Below are 14,006 nucleotides of genomic sequence, written 5' to 3' on the forward strand. Positions count from 1 at the left end.
GCCTAGTATACTAGGCTTACTTAACAATATTGTCTACGTTTTTCTAAGAATTTATCTGCAGACAGAAGCAAAAGATGAAGCGTTGTTTATTGCTTTGCCTTCTCTTCGCGTTTGGCAGTTCTCAGCTAACTGAAGGTAGGTATATGTGAAGTACTGTACAATGGGCCTATCATCCTTAATGGTTAGTGCACCCGCCACTGAATCGGAAGGCATGGGGTCGATACCTTCTTAGGTCATTCCAAAGACTTTTTTAAATGGTACTGAATCTTACTCCTGCTTGGTGGTCTGCAATAAAATGGATTCGGATGATAACGTAGGCCTGCTCAGCTGCGTCTCTACACGGCTGCATTGACACTTCCTGCTTTATAACGCGCTGAGGAGAAACGCTTTCTGCAATGAATACAACGCTATATAAAAACAAGCATTATTATTATTATTGCTAAAAAAAGTCTACTTACTAAAAACGAGTGGAAAAACATATTATTTGCATTTCAACACCATCCCACATCAGCTTCATAACTTGTACGAGGTCACATTATATCGAACAACGTACTTAAACTTATACACCGGTTTCATAAGTAGGATAGTTAGAGTTACGTTAGTACTTTAGTAAAAAGTTATATTCGTTGCGACTTAGCAACGTAAAAGCCTTTTAATATTATATGATTGCTAAAAAAATCTCACATCTCAATTGGCCATTTCTATTGTTAGTAAAAAGTATGGAGTAGTTGTTACTAATAACAATTTAAACACCTGATTTAAGGTTTAATCTAGTTTTAGAAATCTATTTTAAAAGCTGCTCTGTATTCAACGACACCTAGTGAATGGAAGAGGTTATAAAAAACACTTCAACAATAAACAGAAACTTTTCTTTGTCAATGTTGGTGCCCGGACCTGTGTCATAGGTTCAAAGCCTCTACATTGTCTACAAGTATGCGAAACTTCCTGGATTATTCTTTCAAAGAGTCTTTCTCAGATCAAGGATAAAGCTTTCACAGTCATCATCCATCGATGGCTGACTTACCAATTGAAACTTGTGCTTTCTTAATTCGTTTTTTATTTTTTATTCTGGAAGGCAAACATTAAAAATATGTAATAAGTAACAATTGTCCTTACCAGCAGATTAGTCCATTTTCACATTGTATTTTTTCTTTTTTGCAGAAGAATGCCGACAAAAGAAACAAAATTTAAAACGAAACGGAATCCTCGCCCCAAGTAAGATTTATTCAAGACCAAACACGAATTATCCCAGAATTAAACGAAGCGAGAATTATCCCGTTAGCGGACGTTGAGTCAATTGTAATTTTACATTGACTCAACATCTGCTAACGTTGATGACTGAATGTTAACCTGACGGATTGTGTTTTCTGGGATTGTATTTGAAGGATCAATACGATCACAGAAAGAATTCCTTTTAAGAGTTTTCTACCCTCAAAGAGCCCTTGCATTGAAATAAAACATAAAGTAATCAATAAAACCTTTACCATACTTTTATTTATACATTTATACAAATCAGACACAGTTTGATATTTTTTATCTTCATCATGCTTTTGCGTCTTGATTTTTCAAATTATGCGTAATTTTATATAATGTAAATCCTGGTCAAATGTGATTGATTGCATTGCAATGTAGTCTGCAAAACTTTGGTTAGAAATGTTGCGTTTGTATCCAATAAAAACTTCTTTATGTAAGATCTTCACATAATGTACTGTTTGATTTATAATCTTAGGAAATGTTGTCGGTGCTTTTTACAATTTTATGTCTAGATTCTACTGTCCCATGCCCAGAAAACCCATGTGTTGAAATGACGACACCATTAAATGCAAGCGAGCCTTGTCCTCAGGACTATTGTGCAATGAGAGATTCGAAATGCTTCTCGAAATCCCGTGAGTGTTTGAATACGTTTTGTAAGCTACTGCAAGATCAGAGTTTTAAGTTCTCCGTCGCTGCTTATGTTTTTTTTTTTATCCCCGTTTGGTGTTCTAGTGCCTGTGGTTAAAGCATGTTGTTAAAGCTTATCCCGGAGAAGCATGTTGTATACCCGGTTTGTCTGTAAAAGCTGCTCCACATATTTGATCGTGCATGCTGTGTAACCTTCTATCCTGGTTATTTTAAGAACACGGATTGTTTCTAGGGGAAGTGGGGTAAAACAACATACGCATGTTTTTGGAGTCTTATTCTTTTCGTTAGAAGAGAACTTCATAAGAGGCTTGGGCAAAAGTAATTCTATCAATGGCCCTGGTTGTCAATTTACTCCATTACAGTTACTTAAGATGAGGTTGATCAGAAGAAGCTCATTGTTATTATTATAAAACAATATAAATTTCAGTAAAGTCTTCTTGAAAACGAACAGCGACAAGGCGATGTAATTTGTTGCCTGCAGCGGTGTTACAAAATTTCAAGTCATTATTCATTATGTACTCATCATAACTTACGGATTATACTGGAACCTATATTGACTAAGTCATTTATTAACAACTATTGAAAGATGTTTCGGGAAACATGTTATGTTCATAAGAGTACATTTCGATTGTGAAGCCTAATAAAGAAAGTTTTTTTGTTTTTGTTTGGGCAAACAGTCTACTAGCTGATAACTACAGTATAACGTTACATTGTATGTTCTATAACCTTTATTCTCATAAACATGTAAGCCTACAGTAAATGCTGACATGTATTCTGTTGCGCAGTTCCGTTCTCTGGCAGCGAAAATCCTTTGGCTTCCATTGTTCAAACAGTACGAGCTTCGTTTAGAAAAGAAAATATTTCACCGAGAAATTTAAGAATTCCAGGTACGGTAACTATAGGCCTATGAAGTTAATGCTTTTTTTTAATGTGTATTACCGGTAACTTATAGCGGCTGCTACGTAAATTTGTAAATGTTTCAAAGGATGAATTTCGATGTTGCTTCTTGGACTGTAAAGTCGGAGTCGGAGTCGTTAAACAAAATACCTACCCGACTCCCATGATACAAAACGATGAAAAAGAAAATTTTTATCTGCACTATTTTTTTAATTATTGTTTTTTTGTTTTCCGTCTTGCGCTTTAAAACTACACCCGAAAATAGAAGTATCTGTTCTTGTCAACTTTTGTGAACGTCGCCGTTTCAACTTCGATCACAATTTAAATGAAAATAAATTTAAAAAACAAAAACTGAAAAGGACAAAGATTAAAAAAAATCTGGCAACACTGAAGCCGACGTTGGAGTCGCATATTTGTCGCCTGACTCCAAACCCAAAGCCCTAGTTCCAATTGCAACTAAGGTTTCAAGAAGTGGCTTTGTAGTTTCTGTTATAGCCTACTTCTGGTGTTATGTTTGGTGCAACACGTTTAAGTTATCTCGTTTTTCGTTATCTCGTTTAAGATCCAAAGTTTAACTTACTTCATATAGCAAACCTGAGAAACAATAGTATGCTTTGTTTATACGATATTCGTCTACTTGTGTTCTCTTAACAAGTGTCATTGCCTGCTGTTAATACAAATAGATAATTTACAATGTAAAAACAAAAGCAGGCTATTCACAACAAGCCAAATATGGCCATTTTTGTATTTTATTGCTCTGCTAATGTGCGGTTTTCTTTTAGCAACTCTCCCTCAATTTTATCCTCCTGCTCTTTATCCATCCAATCTTCCTGGAGCTCCAGCTCCTGACTTCACAACTCCTGATCTGTTTTCCGACATACTGGGAGGATATGGATGCCAGCGGGGAGGTTTTCCATTCAACTGTGGCTTGAATCCGTATGACATAACATCCAACGCAAATCTACTAGAGCCACCTTTAAACGTCCCCTATTGCTTAAGGTTTGTGCATAAATTCTATTTGAACAAAACCTTCTGACGATCTCGATAAAAATAAAACAGCTTGTTAGGGTCTTTGGTGATGGTAACTGTAGCCTATATGATATGATACAAAAAATGATACAATAGATATGATACAAAACTTCTTTAAACACTTAGATTCTGGAGTGCGTACGCACTAGGTAAAGCCCAAATAAATAAACATGATCAAAATTTTGATTTGATTTCGTCCTTGTTTTCTTTCTAATTGTTACATAGTTCATTTCACATAATTCTATTTTCATCACCTTTGCTTAATAGCTTATATGCCATATGAAGTAGGCTAATGAGTTGAGGTTAAGAACTAAAAGTTCAATTTCTTCACAAAGGTACCTTTATATTCGCATCTATTGTTTATAAGTTATAACTTAGCTTGCATTGCTAATATTTTAACCATATTTTAATTGCTAATATTTTAACCATATTTTAATTGCTAATATTTTAACAATGCAATTTACTTGTAAGCTTATGGTATGCATTGTTCATATGCAACATGTTTTTTTAAGAATTCCCTGTCGTCCTGGAAACCCAGCTTTGGAGACAGACCCCTTGGGATGTTACTCCAAACCTGGTTGTTACTTTGATCAAGAACTTGCAGATTTGCGACGAAGTTTTGCTTATTCGATCATGCCTGGTGTACCTATATGTCATTTGGCAGTTCGCAACAACAACTTTCAGCGTTTGGCTCACGATTACACCTCAAAGGTACTAGAAATAACGTAAATACCTAAAAAATATATTAAAAATTATCTTTACATACCTTGCTTTTCTTTGCTATGAGCTGAGCGTTACAAGATGATTGTGTTCCGTTTCGACCTTTAGCACACTTGATAACGCACCATGGCCGATCTTCACAGCAAGTGTCTATCCATACAAATCTTGAAAATATCTGTTTCCGATAAAGGCAATATAGCTATGGCCTGCACATGTTTTTTAAGAACTCTTTTTTTATTTCTTTTTCATTTTAAACTTTTGTAAAGATTGTGTGACCGTTCTAATTGTTTTAACATAATAACATACTTCCATCTCAAGCACGTTCTAACTTTCTCGTTTTGTCACTTCTACCTTTTTCTAAACCTCTGCTATACTGAAGTGTATTGCTTTCGCTGTGATTGTCAGAAATAAAAACAACTGAACTGAAAAAAGTGCAATGAATAGAGCTCATGTCTTCAAAAAAACCCAATAAGGGTCACCAACTGGCGGCCCGCGAGCCGCATGCGGCCCGCCACGCTGTTTTGTGCGGCCAGCGAAAGGTATCAGCGCACAAGTATAACTAAAAATACTTTTCTTGAAGAGTTAAAGAGCATGAAGGCAAAAAACACTTTCCGGAAAGCATATTTTCGCTGTGCATACGATTCCACCGACCTACCAATAAGATTGCAGTTCTAAGTAGGGATCGTTTAAAGTTATTCCAATGCGATGTCCAGCCACACTGTCCCGGTGGTTGATTAAAACGTCTGTTTTCGAATTTCGAAAATGTCTGAGAGCATAGGGTTGCTTATTTTAAGTTTGTAAATGTCCCGTAAACACTTGTGTGCGTTTCACCGTTATTGGATTTCACGAGCAGTGTTCCTTTATACAAGATTTTTGTTGGCAAAATAGGTCGGTGTGCCAACTCAATTTATAATTAATTGGAAAAATATTATACTGTATATAAATTTAAAGAATTTTTCTGGTATGAAAATATTTAGCTTAGTAGCCTACTGCAAAATGTTGTTAATCAACAATTCTTGCCATGCTGATAAGCACCGCAAGTGACATTTGTGTAATAGCCTAATCAAGGAAAGACGGTTTTATAGACTCTCACAAAAAGGATGAAAAACCAACTCATTGCTTTTTTATAGGGAACACTGTTCATGCGTTACGATAGAAACCGTTTTTTTTTTTTGGTGATTTCCACAAGTTTGTTTCATGGTGCCAGATTTCTTTCTCTCTGTTATTGGAGCCTATTTTTCGCTGATATGTTTGCAGGTTACTATATTGTTGCCTGTATTGCGATGTGTCAAACATTTTCATGTTTACTGAAACTTTTAATGGTGTCACGATTTCTTTCTATCTCTTACCAGGAAAAAGACTTGGAAAGATTCAATGACGTAGTTTAATGGGTCAACCGAAAAGAAGTCAATTAAATGTCGAATAATTCTACTAGCGAAATGATAATCTGACTTCTTGAAGAACTTTAACGAACGGCTTCTCAAATAACTCTAATTTCTGCATCAACTACCCATCCACAACTCATAGCACAACTCTCATAATCAACTCATAATAAACACCATAATAATCATCTCAGAATCTCAGAATAAACATTACACAAACTACACCACTATTTATAGTTGGCTGTTCAGTCCAATAACTTCGAGAAGGTTACATCATAAAGAACCATCGTTCGGTCACGTAGCATTTAAATGTAAACAACCGAAGTCTATAGAAGGTCACGTAGAGAAAATGATTCCAGAAAACACGTTACATAATACAGATTTCGTCATCAGAGGTTACTTCAGGTCATAACCGACAATAACACATCGCACCAGAATTCTACAATGAAAACAACACGCTCGTTGAAGATACAAAGCGAGGCATTGCACCTTGATTGTGACATACGCCCCCCCTTAGAATATTGTTGCAAACAATATAACAACACAATCAATACAAAACACACCACAAAACAATTAATTACTCAATAATCAGTTCTCATAAGTCTATCGTTGCATGATCTACCAACGATAGCTTTTCTTAAAACAATAGTCACGTTTTCTGCGAAAGTCTCCAACGTCCTCAACATCTTCAGTGCATCGGCGAGCGAGATGACCCATTTTCCTACATCGGAAACATCTCCTCTCCGGACAGTCCTTGGCGAGATGACCTTCTTTATGACAATTGTAGCAAGCCTTTTCATCAAAAGGGCAGCTCCTGGCTATGTGTCCAATCTCCCCACATCGGTAGCAGTGGTTGTCACGGCAACGTCTATTTTCCGAATGTCCGCCGTCAGCAACGCACTCCCTGGCGAAGTGTCCGCGTCTACCGCATCTATAGCAAACTCCAAATGGTCGTCGCCTGCCTCTTCCCCTCGGTTCTTCGCGCTCATTGTATCCATGACCGTGAGATCGTCGCTGATTATCTGCAGAACAATCTCGAGCAAAATGACCATTCTTGCCACAAGAATAACAAGTAACTTCAAAATTTCTCTCAAAAACATTTCCGATTATCAGATCAACTAAAGAGTTTTGTAAACATAACGCTTTCACAGTCCCACTACAATACGGAGTTTCGATAGATATCATCGCTAACGGTCCTTGGATTGAAGTGGTATCTATTTTTGTCACATGGCCAGTTTTTCCCGTTAATTGACTGTCTTTAACCAAATCTCTCCTCACTATTATACCAGTAGAACCAGAATCACGTAAAACTTTTACCTTTTTGTCTCCAACTTTTCCATCCACTACTGGCAGGTAATCTTCAGGTATTATTTTTCCGCAAACATCTTCATCCGGTTTCTCCTCCCCAAGCGTGGGTTCAGGAATCATTAATGCACAACCGCATCGATAAACGTCCTCTGTGTCTTTATCTTTTCCAGACTGATTGGATCGGGAGAACGACTTGTCCTTGCATTCCTTCGCTTCGTGTCCTTGCCTATTGCAACGATTGCACCACTTCCTCGATTCCTGATGATTTCTGTTAGTCTTCTTCCGGCAGTTAACAGACTTATGACCTAAGCCATTACAATTAAAACAACGTACTTCTCTTGGAACAGCACCTCCTTTAAAATTATTTGTTTGCTCTTCGTCATTATCGCATGACAACGTTTCTTCAGTCGACAACTTCTCATCATGAGCCACTAAGTACTGTTCTGCCACACTGGCTATTTCTTCTAGAGTCTTTGGACTTCTCTCCATTAAATAAACAGACAGATCTTTTGAACATGAATCTGTGAATTGTTCCTTAACTATAAGGTTTGCCAATCCGTCCAATGATTGTTCGGCCCCCGAAAGTTCAAACCATTTTAACAAAAGGTTTCTTAAACGTTCAATAAATTGACCCGGACTTTCGTGTCGTTCAGGCTTTGCCTCACGGAATCTTTGACGGTATCCATGCTCGGTAAAATTGTATCGCTTTAACAGAGCTAACTTCAATCTGTCGTAATTCATGGCTTCTTCTTGTGAAAGTCTCGAATATACATCAAGAGCTTGTCCCGATAATAACATGCTTAGCTGGGTAGCCCACGTCGACTTCTCCAATTTGGCTATTGTAGCATATCTTTCAAATCTTAACAAATAACTATCCAACTCATCTTTTTCTTCAACAAATGATGGCAAATCTGGACGTCTAACTTGCGCCACAATAACATCTCGAGCATTATCATTAGTAGAATTAGATCGCTCACCAATGTCCAGCTTTTGTCTTTCTACTTCAAGTTTTAACTTTTCCAATTCATATTGCGCTCTTCTTTCTTCAGCTTCTGCTTCGTACTGCCGTTGAGCACGTTTTTCTTCAGCTTCTCGTTGTGCTTGGTTTTCTTCAGCTTCGCGCTGCGCCCGCTTCTCCTCTGCTTCGCGCTGCGCCCGCTTCTCCTCTGCTTCAGCTTCAAGCTGTGCTCGCTTTTCCTCAGCTTCAAGTTGTGCAGCTTCAGCCTCACGCTGTGCTCGTTTTTCTTCAGCTTCAAGTTCTGCTTTCCGTATTTCACGAGCAGCTCTTCTATCTTCTCTTTCGTCAGCTTCTCGCTGAGCTTTTTGGTCCATTATCTTGTGATACTCTTCCATCACAAACTGAGACTTCTCATTACCAGTCAGCCCCATTCGTTCAGCCATGCTCCCTAAGTCTTCAATCATCTCATGTTTGACAGTATCCGCCATCTTGACATTAATTTATTATTCTTTCAATAAATCTTCGGTATTCTTCGGTTTTTCGGTTAAATTTTTTCGGTTTATCCCGGACGAGCCCCCAGAATGTCACGATTTCTTTCTATCTCTTACCAGGAAAAAGACTTGGAAAGATTCAATGACGTAGTTTAATGGGTCAACCGAAAAGAAGTCAATTAAATGTCGAATAATTCTACTAGCGAAATGATAATCTGACTTCTTGAAGAACTTTAACGAACGGCTTCTCAAATAACTCTAATTTCTGCATCAACTACCCATCCACAACTCATAGCACAACTCTCATAATCAACTCATAATAAACACCATAATAATAATCTCAGAATCTCAGAATAAACATTACACAAACTACACCACTATTTATAGTTGGCTGTTCAGTCCAATAACTTCGAGAAGGTTACATCATAAAGAACCATCGTTCGGTCACGTAGCATTTAAATGTAAACAACCGAAGTCTATAGAAGGTCACGTAGAGAAAATGATTCCAGAAAACACGTTACATAATACAGATTTCGTCATCAGAGGTTACTTCAGGTCATAACCGACAATAACACATCGCACCAGAATTCTACAATGAAAACAACACGCTCGTTGAAGATACAAAGCGAGGCATTGCACCTTGATTGTGACAAATGGCAAGATATCTTTTGTGAAGCGAAGTGACAACACCACTCTTTGCTTGGCGATGAATATTCTGATGAAACCGCATTCGTGCGCAAAACAAGTGGCCTCGTTTATTAGGCAATGTTAAAGAAGTCATAAGTGTTGTTAAAGGAGCTTGGCCTGGCAGTAGCGTTGTTCGACTAATTTTGTTGCTGCGGTATTCTAAGATTTAAAAACATGTAATTGTAACGATGGATACTGGGTACGAAATGCGTTCTTTTCTAGTATAAGAGTAAACCTACCCAAAATTTTACTAGTGCGGCCCGCCACAGCTCTCTTAAGTGCCAAAGTGGCCGCATGCAAAAAAGGTTGGTGACCCCTTTATTAGAAGAATAGAAGATATATGCACAGTTATTGGCTAATAAGGGACAAGTCAAAGCATACACAAATATAAAAAACAAAAATGCACACAACCTTTTTAACACTGTCTAATGTCTATTCAATATTTAGAACAATCAACCTTGGAACGTCCTGTACACACATTGTTTAATCAACCAAAACATACCTGGAATTACGACCCCGGACCCTGGATGCTATACTCTCAAATTTCTAAAAGCAGTCAATATTTTACCAAAATTTGCTGGATGGAAAGGTTTGTGAAATTGTATCTGTATAAGCTGGTAGCCTACATGTTAGTCAATGGCATACGGTGACCATTTTTGAGGTATTCACTTTTTTCAGCAGGCTACACACTCTAAAGGTTTGCAGTTTGCTCTATAGCTGTTCAGTGTTCACATCATATCAAAATAAAAGATGTGATATATAGGCTGAAGTCCTTATGCTAATCAAGCATGTTGAATTTTTTTTAATGTTAACCCAAAAAATGACCATTGTACGCGATTGATTTTGTTTTGGTAGCCTCAGTGATCTTTAAATCTCAAAATCTCTTTATATGAGCAGAAAAATTTAAGATTTCTTTACTTTTTAGGTATTACCAGAAGAGAATGTTACCTTCTAAATGCTTGTTGGGAGCCTTCTCTTGAGCAATCAAGTGATTACGATTGTTTTTATCCGGCTGACATAAACGACGTCACAGTTCGAGCTGGAGAAGATCCTTCTTTTGCGTTTGATTTAAATCGACGAGCTCAATATGGGCAGCCCAAGTGTCGCCCGTTCTTAACTGATACTCCTCAGAATTACTTGAACTCATACTACCAATGCAAGCAGGCTGGTTGCGTTACTGATGTATCAGTATCAAGAGAAACTTTGTATCATCAGTATCTAAAATTGACAATTTCTCCTGCGGTTGACTCTTCTATTCGTCCATACTTTTGGCAGGGTGTAAGAAGTGGAGCCATTACTGCATCCAACTATGAAGAAGAACTTGCTCGATTAAATCAAAGTCCCTTGTATGGTTATATTAATTATCAACGAGATAAACTTGTGCACCCATACAATTTTCAAACTTTAGAGCAACACATCCGAAACCTTACAGAAAAGAACATAAATCTAGGTAGTTCAAGTATTTGTAATTCTCCTTTTGGAAACATTCCGGGACCTTTTCCCGGACCTGGCACACAAGGAATTCCGCCATTTGGGCCACAAGGAATTCCACAATTTGGTCCACAGCTGCCGCCAGGAATTTCACAATTTGGTCCACAGCTGCCGTCAGGAATTCCACAATTTGGTCCACAGCTGCTGCCAGGAATTCCACAATTTGGTGCACAGTTGCCGTCAGGAATTCCACAATTTGGTCCACAGCTGCCGTCAGGAATTCCACAATTTGGTCCACAGCTGCCGTCAGGAATTCCACAATTTGGTGCACAACTGCCACCAGGAGTACCTCAAGTACTACCATTTCCACCCACATCCAATGGAAACATACTAAGTAATCCATTTTTTGTTGGAAACCCACTAGTTCGGTATGTCTGTCCTCCAACCTACCCAATTTATGATCCTTGCCCATACCAGCAGCTATATATAAGCGGATATCCCTTGTTAAAAGGTAGTTTTCAAGGTTGTTGTGAAAGAAATCTGTGTTACATTCCACGATCACGACTCTCCAGACAACGTTCAGGCCCAGCTCCTTTTTATGGGGAGTACGGGGAGTTTGGAGAGTGCAGCGTATCTTGTGGTGGAGGTGTACGAAGACGTGAACGTAAGTGCGAGAAACCATACTTTTTAGCTACAGCAACTTGTGAAGGTATATCTGAGCAATCTCAAAATTGCAATGAACAACCCTGTCCTCATTGGAGCCGGTGGACAAATTTTGGAGAATGCAGCGCATCTTGTGGCACAAGAACACAAACACGCAGACGCACATGTATCAACGGTAACAGTAAGTTGCCAAAAGGAGGCTGCATAGGAGAGGATAGTTTCACCCGACCATGTAAATCTAAAAAGTGTCCAATTTTTGGTGCTTGGGGTGATTTCAGCCAATGTTGTTGCGGTAAAGGATTTCAAACAAGAGAACGTAAATGCGTCAGAAATTGTGAGTCTCCGCCACAAAAGGAAACACAACAGAAACAATGTGAAAAGTTCTGTGGACGCGAATCCATTCGGAGACGGGCAAGATGTAACACAAGAAGATGCGAGCAAGTTGTATTCTATCGATGTTCCCTCACAACACCGGGTCGCACAGAATGCGATAAACCTGCTCATTGTGAAAATTTTCAGCCCCGAAAAGTCGAAACCTGCTTTAACGGAAGGTGTTCATCATGTCGAAGTTTATTCCGCCCCACTCCTGGTGTGTGCAGACAACATCTTCAACGACAAGGATGATAAGGATAAGGGCTGGATGGTGTTGCAGATTTTGTATGGGCTTCTCATATTCCTTTATAGTTGAAGATGTTTTAACCTTGATTAGAATTAAAAAATCATATCGCATGAAGATTTCAATAATAATTTTAATTTCGTCATTCTAAACTCTGGTATGTCTTTGTATTGTACCTACGTTGTATTTACTTTGTGATCTTATGCGGCATTGGTTTAAACAGAACCTACAACTCGTGAATAAACGTTTACACGGTAGTATTGTCTCAGATTGTCGACATTTGTCTTATACCAATACATCAATCTTCAGCAGAGCTTAATACAAAAGTCTTGTCAGTTTGAATCTCAATTTTTCAAGGATAAAGTTCAACTTTAACGCGTGAGAGCAGACAGTTCAACTGATGCGTAACAACAACGCCTAACAAACTAAGTATGATGTCTAGGGCCGTTGATAGGGTATTATGGCCCCGGTACCAATGAGATCTTTGGACTCCAAATCAACACACTTCTAAGAAAAACGCACAAATCCAAAAAAAGCGGTGGCTTCTTCAAATTCCAGAGCCTATTGGAAAGTTATCGGGCCCCTAAAATTATCCTAGGTCCTAACGTACGCCCTGGACCTCCTCATTGTCAACGCTACTGATGATGTCTCACAAGCAAGAAGCAAATCAACATAACAATCATTATTATATTTCACAAATCGGAAAGGTTCAACTTATCTGTAGTTGTGATAGATAAGGTCGATTCCCAGTCAGCATAATCTGTTATTTTTACATTGATTGAACCTCTGCAGACATTGAACCAATGTAAAAATGACGGATTTTGGTGTCTGGGTTAAGCCCGCTAACTTGTAAAAAGCACAAGCTGTCGATTTAAACCAATTTTAATTGATAAATAGGTTCATAAGATTTTGATTTTCCACTATAGCTACAACACGTTGTTGATTTCCCATTACTACTAACTTATGCTGTAGACATGATTACTCAGTAAGCAACGTTTCTACTTTTGCATTGTTGCATCGTTGCCAGCGTGGGCAGGACATATGTTCAAGAGATGTTTGACAGTAGACAGTAGTTAGTGCAACCGATGTTTGATAAAAAATTTCTGGTGGCAAGCAGAAGATCATCAGGCATTGCAAAATTTCAAAATTATTTTCATTTTCTTTTCTTTTTTGTATGGCTTGACTGAGGTTCAAACCATGGTCTCTAACACAATGTGGTGGAGACTCCAAACAGCGACCAGAAAACCATTTAGGTTACTGTTTTTTTGTTCTTGGGCAACAAATATCACGTCTTGTGATAGACATTGGCCAACTTGCCTTAGGACAATGCCATAGGCAAGTCGGACGAGTGCAGAGCGGACCACCCAAAACGACAAGAGCATATGTGTGTTGTTTATTTTGAAGTTTAGTCACTTTTCGACAAGCTATCAAGAGATAAACATGTCATAAGCGGTCGCTTGTGTTAAACTTAACGTCATCAATGCTAAGTTATGTCAAATTTACTTCCAAGTTCAAAACGAAGACATGGTTGTTTTTCGACAGAGACAGATGAATTTGTACAAAGTTTTAAAAATTCAGAAAAATAACGAAAATTGAATAATTTTCATAATTTTATAATTAAATGTTTTTGAACAAAACGATAAAGTTAGTTACAGCATATAAAAACAATTTTAATTGTTAATGAGTTATTAGTGTAGACTTCAATGACTAGATGTAGCTCAGCTTTATTCACTTGCTTTGTTTTAAAGCTCCAGCATGTAGCAGGCTAACAGAAGAAAGCTAGCTAAAATGGTATCTACGTCAGGAGCTGATTTCGCTCTTGCAATGAACAGCAAAGCTTAAAAAACAGTCATTTACTCGAAGAGTTAGGAAGAAAGTTTGCTTTTAATTAAATGAGAGCTTCCAGTATAAGGTTGTTTATA

The 14,006-nt window shown here is 38.0% G+C and overlaps 1 protein-coding gene across 1 annotated transcript in view; it reads left to right on the top strand.

The window, feature by feature from the left end:
* The window catches only part of LOC145769155 (uncharacterized), a 26,199-nt gene continuing 12,193 nt past the window's right edge, over nt 1-14,006 (top strand). The window contains exons 1-8 of the mRNA XM_082580745.1: nt 1-135; nt 1,162-1,215; nt 1,767-1,886; nt 2,688-2,789; nt 3,582-3,798; nt 4,341-4,539; nt 9,822-9,963; nt 10,300-12,083. Coding sequence (XP_082436871.1) covers nt 75-135; nt 1,162-1,215; nt 1,767-1,886; nt 2,688-2,789; nt 3,582-3,798; nt 4,341-4,539; nt 9,822-9,963; nt 10,300-12,083 — 2,679 coding nt within the window. The 5' untranslated portion in view covers nt 1-74. The remainder of the gene's footprint in view (nt 136-1,161; nt 1,216-1,766; nt 1,887-2,687; nt 2,790-3,581; nt 3,799-4,340; nt 4,540-9,821; nt 9,964-10,299; nt 12,084-14,006) is intronic.

Source organism: Aplidium turbinatum, chromosome 4 (assembly GCF_918807975.1).
Source record: "Aplidium turbinatum chromosome 4, kaAplTurb1.1, whole genome shotgun sequence".
Taxonomy (NCBI): domain Eukaryota; kingdom Metazoa; phylum Chordata; class Ascidiacea; order Aplousobranchia; family Polyclinidae; genus Aplidium; species Aplidium turbinatum.